Source organism: Netta rufina (assembly GCF_964035555.1).
Source record: "Netta rufina genome assembly, chromosome: 2".
In the NCBI taxonomy this organism is placed as follows: Eukaryota; Metazoa; Chordata; class Aves; order Anseriformes; family Anatidae; genus Netta; species Netta rufina.
In genome coordinates this window covers 102,617,883-102,633,082 of record NC_140124.1, presented here as the reverse complement: position 1 = coordinate 102,633,082, position 15,200 = coordinate 102,617,883, and the positions used below count along the sequence as shown (strand labels likewise).

General features: G+C 37.6%; 1 protein-coding gene across 1 annotated transcript in view; it reads left to right on the top strand.

The window, feature by feature from the left end:
- Positions 1-15,200, top strand: part of CDH7 (cadherin 7) — a gene marked incomplete at both ends in the record, with an annotated part of 78,698 nt that overhangs the window by 51,547 nt on the left and 11,951 nt on the right. The window contains 3 exons of the mRNA XM_084306876.1: positions 3,868-4,121; positions 8,537-8,673; positions 14,614-14,735. Of these exons, the coding sequence (XP_084163002.1) occupies positions 3,868-4,121; positions 8,537-8,673; positions 14,614-14,735 (513 nt within the window). The remainder of the gene's footprint in view (positions 1-3,867; positions 4,122-8,536; positions 8,674-14,613; positions 14,736-15,200) is intronic.

Here is a 15,200-nt window from a genome sequence, read left to right as displayed (position 1 = left end):
AGGTCAAGAACATTTGCATGCTAACAATATTTTAGAGATTTTGTTTATTTTCCCAGATTATATTCTTCATTAAATCTTGATACCTGTTTACTCACCATAGGATCTAAGGATGTGTATCTTATAGGAAGAGATTGAGATTGATGACTTTAGCTTTTGTAGTCATTGTCAAACCCAACAGCAAACAGACTCTGCTGCAAAGAACTAAGAAACAGACAACAGTACTGCCCTTTTATAACTCTACACCATTTGATGATGCAACCCCTGCCTTGCCCATCCATTCTCTTCCTCTTCTAAACACCAACTGTTCCCCACCATATATATGCATACATTAGATTTATATATTTTTTGTTTGTTTGTCTTGTATGAGCAGAGAACCTTAGAGCTTTTGTAAACTACTAGCAGCTTTGGGTACCAGAGAATATCTGAGGGAATCCTCGGGCAGGATTCATTATTGAAAGCAAATGTTTACATCTTCCAGTTCTTGAGACACTCTTTTTACTGGCTGGTGAAAAACATTCATAAGTAGACCAGCTGATTCCTTCCCTAAAAGAATCTTCACTCACAGGAAGCAGCATATCGCTATTTTCTCAGATGTATGTGGCTAAGTTAGAGAAGGTGAAACAAACCTGTTAAAAATATGCATCTCCACCATCATTAGTTTTCCATCCTTCTCAATGAAGAAAAGCCTTTCTACTGAATGTGTATTCCCTACCAGTCTAACACTCCTGTACTCTAGTCAAATAAAAGATGATATCTTTCTATATTAAAGAATGAAATATGATGATCTCAGAGCATGTAAGCTTTGTGGTAAGAATTCACATGGAAAACAAATGGTTTTATGACTTTTAATTAAAAACAAAGGCTCTAATTTAGTCTTTTTAAAATCAATATGGAGACCTCAAATATGAGGTCTGCAAAATTTTCATTTAAATAATTACTTCACTATTGGTCTTAGACTGTAAAAATAAATTTTATATAATTTGCTCTATGCACATTTTGCATTAATTCAAAATTTTCACAAACTTTTTTTTTTTTTTTTCCTTAGGATGACTTTGGTGTTGACGTTTGCATGTCATTAGAAAGTATCTTGTCTGTATCTGCCATGATTTTCATGTTTGATTAAAAATTTCTGTATCATCCAATTTCAACAGATATAACTGATTAATGAAAACAAAGTGGCCTTCCTTTCTTCACCCTATGCAATTTTAAAGTTAGAAGGGAAATGTGAAAATAAAATAAAATTAAAAAAAAAAAAAAGGAAAGAAAATAAAAGAAACACAGTCTAGCTATGCAGTACTAAATTGTTGTCTTGGAGTCACAAGACATAATATATGTAAGAAGAATTAAATGGAAACATCACTATTTGACTTATTTTGCCTCGTAATTTACCGTGTGTTGGGTACTCCTTAGTTTTGTGTTAACAGAAATTAACACTAATAATTCATCCTTTTTATTCAATAGAAAACACATCCAAGTTTAGAATATTCATGCAGCAGACCAGAGCTTCAACTTTTTTTTATAGTGTAATTCAGTTATATAATGTTATTTTAAGCATCTAGGGCAGATTAATAATAAATGTCATGTGATATCACATTTCAATTTCAATTGAATAATAAAATAAGCAGAATCTGGAGTACTGTATAATATTGTTATATTATATATAATACTGTTCTATTTCATTTGAAAACACTAGTTTCTAATAAAAAGTAAGTCAGCATAGATTTTTTTTGCCTGCAACATAAGAGGCATACAGAAGTTGGACATATATTTTAGATCATTGTAACAAAAAATATATAGTTTGATTAAGGCTTTTAATTATTATTATTATTATTCATCAAATCTCAGTGTTTTGTCTGTGAAGTTCTTCAGGTTATCGTTTGTTTAGTTCATACGATGTTTCCACTTGAAAGTGAGAAGAGTATTAACATATTTGCATTTGGTTTTCTTCTCCTTAACCTCGCCACTTATCTGGTTATATCCATTGCTTCATTTTTATCATCATACAGTATACTTTCTGAGAATTTTTTTATCATTCTAATATCACAGTACGTTTGCATTATGCCTTTAAGGTGTGTTCCATAGGACATATTTTGTATTGAAATGTAAAACAAAGATTAAGATTCAAAACAATATCAACATCCTTTAGTAGTAAACACTGACCAGTTGTATATAGAGTATTGACCAGTATCCAGACCCGTCTTTTATGGCATAACCCTTTTTGGAGAACTATGGGTACTTCATCTCTGATTCAATGCAGGAAGTAAGTGCTTGCATATCTTGAGGATCATAAGCATTCCTGTTCAGAAAAGCCTTTTGTTGCCACATAGATATTACAAAAGTTCAGTACCTTTCCAAATGTGATATGTTGCAAATCATTTTTCATTTTTAAATCCAGGCTGTTTACAGATGTAGTGTAATGTCGGCTTAATCACTGACTTTAAGATGCTCATTTGGGATTTATTTTACTGTAACTCAATGGACAACTTATATTCTTGTATTTGTAGGTCAATAGATGTGTATTTCACCCTGCTCCTCCTCTGAGTGAATACAGGAATGTTTTGTGGATACTCTCAGATTATTTTGCAGGCTCATTTCGGATACTTATGATTTGCTCAGGATCAAAACTGCAGAAACACTTCTAAAATCTGTTTTGTACACTTGGAAACATAGTTTGAAAAGACAGTTGAGTAATTAGACTGCAGTTTTAGAAATAGTTGGGTCTATTGTTCTTAATGTTTAAACTTGGAATTGCAAAGAAATAATTAGCCAGGCATTTGGTGCAAACTGACGGACTAAGACTGTAGAAGTGGGGTAAATGGTTCTAATATTAATATGATGTTTTCCTTCAATAATTACCTGTGAGGTAAAAAGACTTTTTGCTTCCAAAACATGTTTTTTAATGTTACTGTTATCCAGATCACAGATATACCGTGAGTTCTGGGGGCTATTTTTTTAACTCTAAAGCAGTATTAATTCTAAAGGGAATTCTACTTTAATCAAAGAAAATTAAATTGGAATGAAGATGGAAAAAAAAAAAAAAACAACGTTTAACAGATAAAACAAATGAATCTCCAGGCTGTATCTAAATACAAAATATTGTCATATAAGCAATGTCATGGAATTGATTGACATATTTTCTCCACAAACTTATAAAGAACTTGGGAGTAATAGTTTATAGTGCCAATGTTATGCAAAAACAAAACAAAGCAAAACAAAACCATAGTTTCCTGAAAGAGGTGTTTTCACTAGTGAATATTATATAGATTTATCATGTCTGGGTTATATGGCACATTGTATCTGGGTTATAAGGCATATTACCTTAGAAAAATACAAATAAAGAGAATTCATTCACAGAAATGAAGTAATGAAAGAGAATTTGGTTCCCAAAGATGTCACACAAAGTTTTGGTATTAACCCAGAGAATTCTGAGTTAATAATTTAATTCACAGGGCAGAATTTTCAGAACTGTCCTTCCCATTAAATTATTGGGAAATACTTGTTAGGAATAATTATAGTGGAATTAAGAGTATTCTTGAAAATCCCACTCGTATTTCTACAAAATCAAACATGTTTAGGCAATTATAGATTTTCTTAAAAATACTAATACACTGATGAAAAATAACTTTATTATCTCATCATTTTACAGTAGTCATTCAAGCTATGTCAGATCAGACTGAGCAAGACATTACAAAGCCAGTGTTTTGAGAAAGCCGAAAAAAGAGACATCAACTATGTTTTGCCAATCAAAAGTATTGCTTGAATACAAATGGAAAATCTCATTTTATACTCACTGATTGTTGTGAGTGAGTATATTTTTGCCGCAATATTACTGGGTAATAAAATTTCCAAATAATTTTACCTGTATAGGAGCTGGATTTTGAAGCTAAAACAAGCTATACCCTGAGGATAGAAGCAGCCAATATGCATGTTGACCCTCGCTTCCTGAGTCTTGGACCCTTCAATGACATGACAACAGTGAAGATAATTGTAGAAGATGTTGATGAGCCGCCTATGTTTACTTCACGTTTGTACTCCATGGTGGTGTCTGAAGCAGCAAAGGTTGGCACTATCATTGGAACTGTAGCAGCCCATGATCCAGATGCCTCAAATAGTCCTGTCAGGTAATTAGAGTCATAGAATCATCTAGGTTGGAATAGACTTTCAAGATCTCCAAGTCCAACCATCAACCTGACCTACTGAATCCCATCACTAAACCATGTCCCTTAGGGCCATGTCCACCTGTCTTTTAAATACCTCTAGGGATGGGAACTTCACCACTTCCCTGGGCAGCCCCCTCCAATGTTTGATCACCCTGTCCATGAAGGAATTCTTCCCAATATCCAATCCAAACCTCCTGTGATACAATTTATAAGACTTCTTAATTGTTTATTTTTATAACTTTTTTTTTTTTTCTAAATGCTTGTTTTGTGATGGAAGATTGTTTGCACTGAAAGCAACTAGATTTTTTTTTTGTTTGTTTGTTTTGTTTCTTTGCACTTACAGAGGGAGAATGAAATATTCTAAGACTTTGCATATTTTAAATTTTATACTCATAAACTGCAGAACCTTTAAAAAATAATGTATTTACATCTGTAAAATAAGTAAGTAAATAAATAAATAAATAAGGAAAGTTAGAATTTCAGAATTACAAAGCAAAAATAATCCTTATTATACATATTAATTTATTTGTAAATTTAGAAAGAATCCATATCTATAACAAATCTATATATCTTTTTATAACATTTCTATAACAAATTATGTTCTGTTTAATCAATCAGGATGAAAATCTCTTTCTCTTTCTCTCTCCATTTTGTGTGTGCAGTATGTGCAAGCAAGTAATAGGACTCTTTTACATGGTAAACCAGAATTGATGTCCCACAGAAAAAATGTATTGCTACAAACTCTTTATGTGAAAGAAATGGATAGGACATGACCTCCTGTATTTGCCAGGATGGTTAAAGGCTCTTTTGGCTGTTGTAAGTTCTGCTGCAGCCAAATATCTTCCGTTTGAAAGGGAAGAGATATGAACACTAGAGAAACATAAAAATTCTCAAGGGCTTCTTCCTTTGTCTTGTGTGAAAAAAAAAAAATCTTCCATAATATAATGCGCAGGAATGTAGGGAACCTGTAGAAAACAACAACAAAAGAATATATATTGATATTATGTTTGTCTGTCTTTAGGGAGAAAAAGTTCAGAGAAAAAGACACATCGCCTAAATTAAAACACTAATTTAAACACTGAATTATTTGTTAGTTTTGTTATGCAGAATAGTAATTCTAATAGCCAAAAAATAATTAAAAAAAAATGCGAAGGGTCTGGAGCCCGTGACTTCAGGGGAATTCTGAGAACTTAAACATCTTCAGGAGTAGGACAATAATACAGTTAAATGTTAGTACTAAGTTTCAGTTGTTATTGTTCATCTAGAGCATACATAGAAAAAAACTTCACAGATACAGAACTCATTTAGATGTCACCTTTTTTGAGATACTTTTTACATTCATGTATTGAATATGAACTCATGAGTCTACTGTAGCTCTGTAATTTCTGAAGCAGCAATTTCAGTTGTAAAAATAAAGCATATGTTTCACTCCTAGAGGTGATACAAGTGTTCTCTCCCTCTTTTTCATTATATATTTTCAACAGATTCAAAATAGCTGCTTCCTATCATGTATAAACAAGTCCTAGATGGATTGGTTGGCAGGGATTCACTTGTGAAATTTATCTTTGCTGAGCTCTTTCTTTACAGTGGCAGTGTTTTCTGGCACTGATGTTAGCATCTGGTGTATAATATCTGCTTTAGCAGAACCATTTAGAGTAGGATTAAATCCAGTTCCATAAATTAAGTCTATGCTCTCTATGCTTTTGACTCTTGTGTAAGGATGAATTTATTGGCCTTGTTTTGGTTATTTTTTAGAATTTCAGCATCAAAAAAATACTATATCACAAGCTTAACAGACATCTAGATTTCTTCGGCTTCAAAGTTGTTTGGAATTTGAGGGAGATGAAAATAAGAAATAATGAAGGTTTATCTCTATGCTTGTGAACCTACTATATATGTTGTCAGGGGTACTGACAAACTATATAATTTAAAGATGTCCTGCATCTGCTGCGATGTACATCACAGACCAGATGCATAAAAATTGAACGTGTTAAGGAAGATTAAAGCATAATAATTTTCATGATCTACTTAAGAACTTTAAATTATTAATCTATAAATAAGTACTCCATATTCCAAACATTGGATTATATTGATAGATTAAAATTTTTGGTTTGTTACAATTCTGAAAGTGTTGCAATTGCAAGATCAGACAAACTTAAAACCATGTCTTGACAATACTAAAATAATTAAAATACTAATATAATTAAAATAAAGAAAGAAAGAAACAAAAAGAAAATGAAGTTATTTTATATGGACCTGAGAACTATTGGTGTTTGAACTACCTTAAATAAAGGATTTAAAACTCCTGAAGCTCAAAGATTTTCAAATATTAATGGCCACAAGGAATTAAAGGATTAGGAGTGCTTAAAATAATTTTTTCAGAATTTCAACATGGATACAGTAGTTGTAAATAAAAGTTAAAGATAACTGCTTGGGTCCTATGCATAAAAACTACTTTTTCTTCTTTCACTACAATATGTTGTCTAATTTACATAGCTTGTTCTCTTGCATTCTCACCCCTTCCTTCCTTCCTTCCTTCCTTCCTTCCTTCCTTCCTTCCTTCCTTCCTTCCTTCCTTCCTTCCTTCCTTCCTTCCTTCCTTCCTTCCTTCCTTCCTTCCTTCCTTCCTTCCTTCCTTCCTTCCTTCCTTCCTTCCTTCCTTCCTTCCTTCCTTTCCTCCTTCCTTCCTTCCTTCCTTCCTTCCTTCCTTCCTTCCTTCCTTCCTTCCTTCCTTCCTTCCTTCCTTCCTTCCTTCCTTCCTTCCTTTTTATTGATTTCTTTTATTGTTTTTGTGCATTCTTTTTCATTGTTAGCCTCTTTCTCGCTTCTCTCTCACTCTCTGTTCTTTTACTTTCCCCTTTTCTCTCTTTCTTACTAGGTTTTTAAGAAAGTCCTTTGAATTTTCAAGTTATGTAGTAACAGTGTTAATAATTAGGAAATGTAAAGGCTGGCAAGAGATTGAATCAAAACTACTGAACCTGACATGATTGATTACATAGCAGAGGAAACAGGCATATTCCCCAGGGGAAGCTTATCAAAACTAAACAAAACAAGGGAGGGGGAAAACAAACAAACAAACAAACAAACAAACAACAACAAAAAACAACAAACAAACAAACAAAAACTACTGTTTAATTAGAAAAGAAGAAGAAAAGTGAAAGAGAGAGAGTTTCAATCCATGAAAACTGCTATTACTGTTGTTTTTATGACTCCTTATGCCTTTCTCTTACTGTGAGATAATGCAGTAAAGCAATTCTTAATGCATAACAAGTCTCTACTCTAGACATTTTGCAGCCAGGAGGGTTAGATATAATCACAATACAGCAGAGTAGAAGCTAGTATATTACAACACAGAACAAGCAAATAATGCTGTCATATCATTATGTCTGGGAAGTCCTGTCTTTGCACTATCTTCCATTATTCTTTCCTTCCACATTGTTCAAAGGTTTTGATTAACGCTATATCAATAATCTAATATATCATCAGTGTGACAGTAATTGTAATGATCAAACTTGGTCTCAGACATTTTAATTCATTTTGAGTGTAGGGAAGTGCTCTGAAGTACTTGATCTAAATGATCTAAATGACACTGCAAGAATCTGACCCAATATTAAGCCAAATATCAAGAATACTATAGTTTTAAATCTAACACTGCCTAATTAACTATCCCTTTCTCTCAAAAGGGATATAAGCAAAATACCCACAGAAAGTCTGACCTTTTCACTTATGCAATTTTCTATTTGCTAAGGAGCTAGTTTCCCCTTCCTAAAACAAGTTTGGAGGCAAAAGATATGCTAAGACAAAGAGTCTAGGGCATAAGCCTGTGTTTGTCAAATGACAGTTAAGCACTGGGAGCTGAAGGTGATGACACACAATCCCTTGACATACTCTACATTATCTTTCTTTTCTTTTCCCTGCCCTGGCAGCTCTGGGTGACTCAGGGGCTCTATTGCTGTTGATAGAAAACTGTGCTCAGGCTGTCAGCCCCCATGGGATCCATGCCTTACTGGTACAGCCATGCAGCAAACTTCCAACTCTTCTTGTTAGCTTGGGCTCAGTAGGATGCTATTCCATAAGTAAATGAATAGCTGCTTTACAATGGAGAGGGTGATAGAAAAGAGAGGGGAATGCCTATAATCTTGCTTAACAGGTCACTGTGGTAATGGAGCCTGACACTGTCAGCATAGGTCACTGCCTGTGTGGTCTTGCCTTTGCTTACAGCTTTCCTTCTGCTAATAACCTAGAGAAACTGGACAAAAACAAGCCCCAAATGGGGAAACAATGGAAACACTTTCTCTCTAATGAGAAATCAATGAAACATTTCTACAAGCTTTAATTGAACATAAATCAAAAGTTTTCATTCATTCTTCACCTAGGTACTCAATAGATCGAAACACAGACCTTGAGAGGTATTTCAATATTGATGCCAACAGTGGAGTCATTACAACTGCCAAGTCTTTGGACAGGGAAACGAATGCTGTTCATAATATCACAGTCTTGGCTATGGAGAGTCGTAAGTAACAATTTAAAGATTTTATTAGTTGTTTATGTATAAAAGTTCAGGTTTAGTTGGGATAAGCTACACAAAGTGAAAATATGACAATGTTTCAAAACATGGCAGATAACAATTCTTCTTACTCAATGTAAAAGACACGTATGTGATATAAATACAGAAATACAACAGATTAAGCATTTACACTTTCTTTTGCCTCACACTTCATGTATTTTTTTGACTTTAGAAAAGCAAGCACAAAAGAAGCTGAAAATGTCAGGAGTCTCAGACTAAGTATAATTAGAGCAAAAATGATATGAACTAGAGGACAGCAGTTAACTCCTCTTAGTAATGACACCCAGGTTGATTTCTGTTCATTAATCACAACACTCTTAAAAAGGATGAAGTAAAGGACATGTCAATACCTATGTTATTTTACTTTCCTGAATCTCAAGTAAGATGGTAAAGGATATTTAGTAAACAATATCTTTTTATGGTGTAAGTTGAAAAATGATAAAGAATCAAACTCTTCAGGTACGTACAATAATTCTGTATGAAAATTTAAACCTAAACTTGTTCAGCTCTGAATACATTCTGTGAAATGTGGTTCTTCAAGAACTGCTCCAACATGGGCTCATACCATGGAGTGCAGGCCATCAGGAGTAGACTGCTTCACCACAGGTCCCCCAAGGGCCACAGTTCCTGCCAGAAAAACTGCTCCTGTGTTAGTTCCTCTCCACAGGTTACAGCTTCCACCAGGGCACCTACTGCAGTGTGGAGTTCTCCATGGGCTGCAGGGGGACATCATGCTTCATCATGGTCTTCTCCATGGTCTGCAGGGGAATATCTGCTCCAGAGCCTGGAGAATCTCCTCCTCCTCCTTCTTCACTGACCTTGGTGTCTGCAGGGGTTCTTTCTCTCACATCTTCTCACACCTTTTCCAGATACTCCTGCACAGAATTTTTACTTTTTCTTAAACACATTAAAACAGAGATGCAAAAAATGTCACTCATTGGCTTTTTTTTTTTTAATTTTTTTTTTTTTTTCCTGGGGGTGGGGAGGGTGCTTTTAGATCAATAGAGGAGAAAGTTAGTATCAAAATTCCTTTCTATTTCACTATTTCACATGTGGAATTAAAAAAAAAAAAAAAAAAAGACATTGTGAACTACCATAGGCAAGGATGTTACTCACTAAATCAGGTTGCCCAGGGCCCCATCCAACCTGGTCTTAAAAACCTTCAGGGATGGGGCATCCACAACTTCTCTGGCCAACTTGTTCCAGTGCCTCATCACCCTCTGAGTCTAGATCTCTAATCTAAATCTCTACTCTTTTAATTTAAAACCATTCCCCCCTGTTCTATCATTATCTGATTGAGCAAAGTCACTCTCCATCTTTTTTTGTAAGACTCTTTTAAGTACTGAAAAGCTGCAATGAAGTCACCCCAGAGCCTTCTCTTCTGTAGGCAGAACAGCCCCAGCTCTCTCACCCTTTCTTCATAGGAGAGGTGCTTCAGCCCTCTGATCATCCTCATGGCCCTCCTCTGGACCTGTTCTAACAGATCAACATCCTCCTCATGCTGGAGGCTCCAGACTCCAAGTGGGGCTTCATGAGGGCAGAGTAGAGGGAAACAATCACCTCCCTCGACCTGCTGGCTACTCCTCCTCTGTTGATGCAGCCCAGGATGCAGTTGGCCTTCTGGGCTGCAAGCACATGCTGGTGGCCCATGATGAGCATGATGAGCATCTGCCAGTACCCCCAAGTCCTTTTCTGCAGGGCTGCGCTAAGTGAGTTCTATACGCATGTCCAGGATTGTCCAGACCCAGAGCAGCACCTTGCACTTTGACTTGCTGAACCTCATTAGGTTCACGTGGGCCTAATCCTCAAGCTCGTCCAGGTCCCTTTTGATGGCATCCCTTCCTTCTGTTGTATCAACTGCACCACTCAGTTTGGGGTCATCTGCAAACTTGCTGAGGGTGCACTCAATCTCACTGTCTATGTCACTGATAAAGATATTGAACAGTACCAGTTCTAGGATAGACCCCAGTGGTACACGACTCATCTCTAGCCTCCACTTGGACATAGAGCCATTGACCACCACTCTCTGGTGTTGGAGCACGTAGCAGGAAGCACGGCCGAAAGCACGACAGACACCAGTAGAGTCAGATCATGCTTCTCCATTTTATTGCCCTAATAGCCTGACTTTTATAGTGAACTTAACAGGGGCAGACAGTGTTTCACACAAGGTTATTGGTCAAAAGCACTCAGACAAACAACTACAAGAAAACAACCCCATCTGCAAGAAAACAACCCCCTTGTGATTAGCAGTCAAGAAAACAACCCCCCTGTGATTAGCAGTCACGTAGATCTTGTCCTTGAAGCCAGCTGCTGGTAGCAATATTTTTCTGAATTCCTCAATTGGGCGACGTGGGAACACTGTCATGGGAACTTCTCATAGTTGCCTTGGTAGCTCATTTTGCTCAGCTACAGCAGGCCATGGGATTTGCTAAGGCCTACTCCTGGTTGCTTAAAGCAAGCTCAGGTCGAGCAATTGTTCCACGGACTCATGTGCCAATTCCCAACACTCTGGGAGGAGCCTTCAAACTAACTCCTTATCCACTGAATGTTCCACCCATCAAATCAATATCTTTCCAATTTGGAGGCAAGGATGTCACGTGGGATTGTGTCAAAGGCCTTACAGAAGTCCAGGTAGATGACATCAGTAGCTCTTCATTTGTCTTTCATTGATGCAGTCACTCCATCATAGTAGGCCATCAGATTGGTCAGGCACAATTCATCCTTGGTGAAGCCAAGTTGGCTGTCTTGGATTACCTGTTTGTCTTGCATGCCTTGCATGTGCTTTGACATTACTTCCAGGAGGATATTTTCCATGATCTTGCCTGGCACAGAGATGAAGCTGGTATTCCATTCTACCCTTTTAAAAATGGGAGTGATGTTTCTCTTTTCCCAGTCACTGGGTCTTTGCCCAACTGCCAGGACTTTTCAAATATGATGGAGAGAGTCTTGGCAACTACATCATCCAGTTCCCCCAGGACCCTGGAATACATGTCATCAGGCCCCAAAGACTTGTAGGTGTTCAGTTTCATCAGGTGGTCTCGAACTTGCTGTTCACTTACAGTGGGTGAGACTTTACTCCCACAGCCTCCATCTATGGGTGCAGGGAAGCAAAATACTTGGCAAGCCTGACTGGCAGTGAAGACTGAGGCAAAGAAGTTGTTGAGTACCTCTGCCTTCTCCATGTCTGTTACTATCATTTCACCCTTCTCATTCATCAGAGGGGGTACAAATTCCTTGACCTTTCTTTTCTGAGCAATGTAACTTTAGAATCTCTTCCTGTTATTTTTTGCACCCCTTGCCAAGCTCAGTTCCATCTATGCCTTGGCTTTCCTTGTCCCATCTCTGCATATCCAGACTGCATCCCTATACTATTTCCATGCCATGTGTCCCTGCTTCCACTGCGTGTGCATTTCCTTCTTAGACCTCAGTTTGACCAACAGGTCCTCGCTTAGCCATCCCAGTTGTCTGCCCTCCCTGCCTGCTTTTATGCAGAGGGATGGAGAGTTGCACTTTAAGGAAAACATCCTTAAAAAGCTGCCAGCTCTGCTTAGCTCCTTTGTCCCTAAGGATGGTGTTCCAGGGGATCACAGCTATTAGGTCTTTAAATAGCTTGAAATTTGCTGATTCAGAAGTTCAGGGTCCTGACTTTGCTCCTTGCCAGGCCTGTACTCCTCGAGATCACAAACTCAACTAGGGTATTGTCAGTGCATCCCAGACTGCCTCCAGTCTTGACCTCTTTAATCACAGAATCGTAGAATATCCCGAGTTGGAAGGGACTCACAAGGATCATTGAGTCCAACTCCTGGCACCACACAGGTCTACCCAAAATTTCAGACCATGGGACTAAGTGCACAGTCCAAACGCTTCTTAAACTCCAACAGGCTTGGTGCAGTGACCGCCTCACTGGGGAGCCTGTTCCAGTATGCGACAACCCTCTCAGTGAAAAACCTCTTCCTGATGTCTAGCCTAAACCTCCCCTGCCTCATCTTGACACCATTCCTGCGGGTCCTATCACTGGTGACTAAAGAGAATACATAGGCGCCTGCCCCTCCACTCCACCTCATGAGGAAGCTGTAGACCGCAATGAGGTCTCCCCTCAGCCTCCTCTTTTCCAGGCTGAACAGGCCAGGTGACCTCAGCCGCACCTCTTACGTCTTCCTCTCTAGGCCCTTCACCATCTTCGTAGGCCTTCTCTGGACACTCTCCAACGGTTTTTCATCCTTTTTGTAATGTGGTGCCCAGAACTGCACACAGTACTCGAGGTGAGGCTGCTCCAGTGCAGAGTGAGACAATCACTTCTCTTGACCAACTAGCAATGCTGTGCTTGATGCACCCCAGGATACGGTTGGCCCTCCTGGCTGCCAGGGCACACTGCTGGCTCATATTCAACTTGCTGTCAACCACAACCCCCAGATCCTTCTCCATGGGGTTGCTCTCCAGCATCTTATCACTCAGTCTGTACGTATACAGAGGTACAGACTGAGTGATGACAGACTGGGTTGCCCTGTCCCAGGTGCAGGACCCAGCTCCTCTGCGTTGTTGAACACCAAGTCCAGCAATGATTCTCCTCTGGTTGATTTGTTTAATACCAGAAAGTTATCCTCAACATGCTCTAGGAATCTCTTGTATTGCTCACAGCCTGCCATGTAGTTTTCTCAGTAGACATTTGGGTGGTTGAAGTCCCCCATCAGGATGAGTGTACACGAGCGTGATACTTTTTATAGTTGAAGCAAGAATGCCTCATCCACAGGCTTCCCTTGATAGGGTGGTCTGTAGTAGACCCCAACCACAAGATGTCCTTTATTGGTATGGTCCTTAACTCTCACCTGCAAGCTCTCAACCTGTCTGTGGCTATTTCTCAGAGGCATCTCTTCATGATCAATCCCTTCCCTAATGTAGAGGGGAACACCCCCTCCCTTCCTTCCCTGTTTATGGCTTCTGAAGAGTTTGTATCCCTCCATTCCAGTTTTCCAATTATGTGATCCATTGCACCACATTTCCATGACAGCAATCAGGTAATATTTGTCTAATTAAACTATGGTTTCCAATTCCTCTTATTTGATTTCCATGCAGTATGTGTTGGTGTAGAGGCACTTCAGCAGGGTATTTCTTTAAAAACTGCTAATATTTAATAAAACATAAAATATTTTATAAAATTTGTTTGCAATACATTGTTTGAAATAGATATATCTTTTAATGTTTGTGCAGTTTTTCTGTCTGCCCTGCAATCTCACTCATGTCACCACCTACAATGTTTCTGTTCCTTGCTCCAAACCAGAAGTGTTATCTTGCAAAATAAGTGTAGTAGACACTGATGTCCATTATGTTTAGTTCACCAAATATCTACTGTTTGAGATTAAATTATGACATTAGGTCTTTCACAGACTCGTATTTTAGCTAGAAATGTACATCAGTTTAAGAATATGATTCCACTTCAGTTTTGCTTGGAAATACACCTCTTTTTTTTTTTTTAACTTCATAATAGCCTGATCAGTTAGAGTTGCAACATATTATTTCATCCATGATATCTGGGCTATTCCTAGTTTGAGTAGGGTTGTTTTGGTTCACTGTGCACCCTGGGTGATGGTTCTACATCACTGTGCTCTTATCTTTCCATATGATGTAAATTAATGTTTTTATTAGTGAGTTAGATTTTCAGCTTATCCCTGAAAGTAAAACCTCAATTACATTTATGCTGTTGGAAAACACAAACATTGTTTTCATTTTGTCCAAAAGATCAAGCCAAGAGCTTCCTTTGTCTTTCTAGAAGGGATTGTAATTGATTTGACAAGCATATGCAAAAGAAAATTGCAAATGGAAAACATACTGACCCAAAGCATAACTCTCAAGGAGCTCTATTTCATTGTATTGTTGGCTTCTTCTCAGAGAATCCAGCACAGATTGGGAGAGGATATGTAGCCATCACTATCCTTGACATCAATGACAATGCCCCTGAGTTTGCCATGGAGTATGAGACAACTGTCTGTGAAAATGCTCAACCTGGACAGGTACGGCTTTATACTTTTTAAATGTTTACTTTTATCAGATAGGTAGTCATTCAATTCAGAAGCCTGACAGCTTTAAGATAAAATATAATCTGTTTATGAGAGTAAAAACAATGTTTTGATGTGCAGCACAAGCAAATATTACTCAACTCCTAACATATCCACCCTACTTTTGAAGAAAAAGATGCAAATATAAAAATAATGTGTTCGAGGTAGGGTTAAAAGGCTCCAAATTTTCTCAAACTAACTTAAAACCTACACAAGTATGTTCCCTTACAACATAACTGACACATTTTTAAGCTCACCAAAATGTGAGTAACATTAATATATACTTCCTCCTAATTTTACTGGGAAGTGGGAAATCTTAACATGGAGTTTATTCTGAAACTATACCATTCCTAAAATGAGCACATACTTTTATTTCCCTTAGGAAGTATAGGTCAGAATTTCACAAAACCTATTCCTATC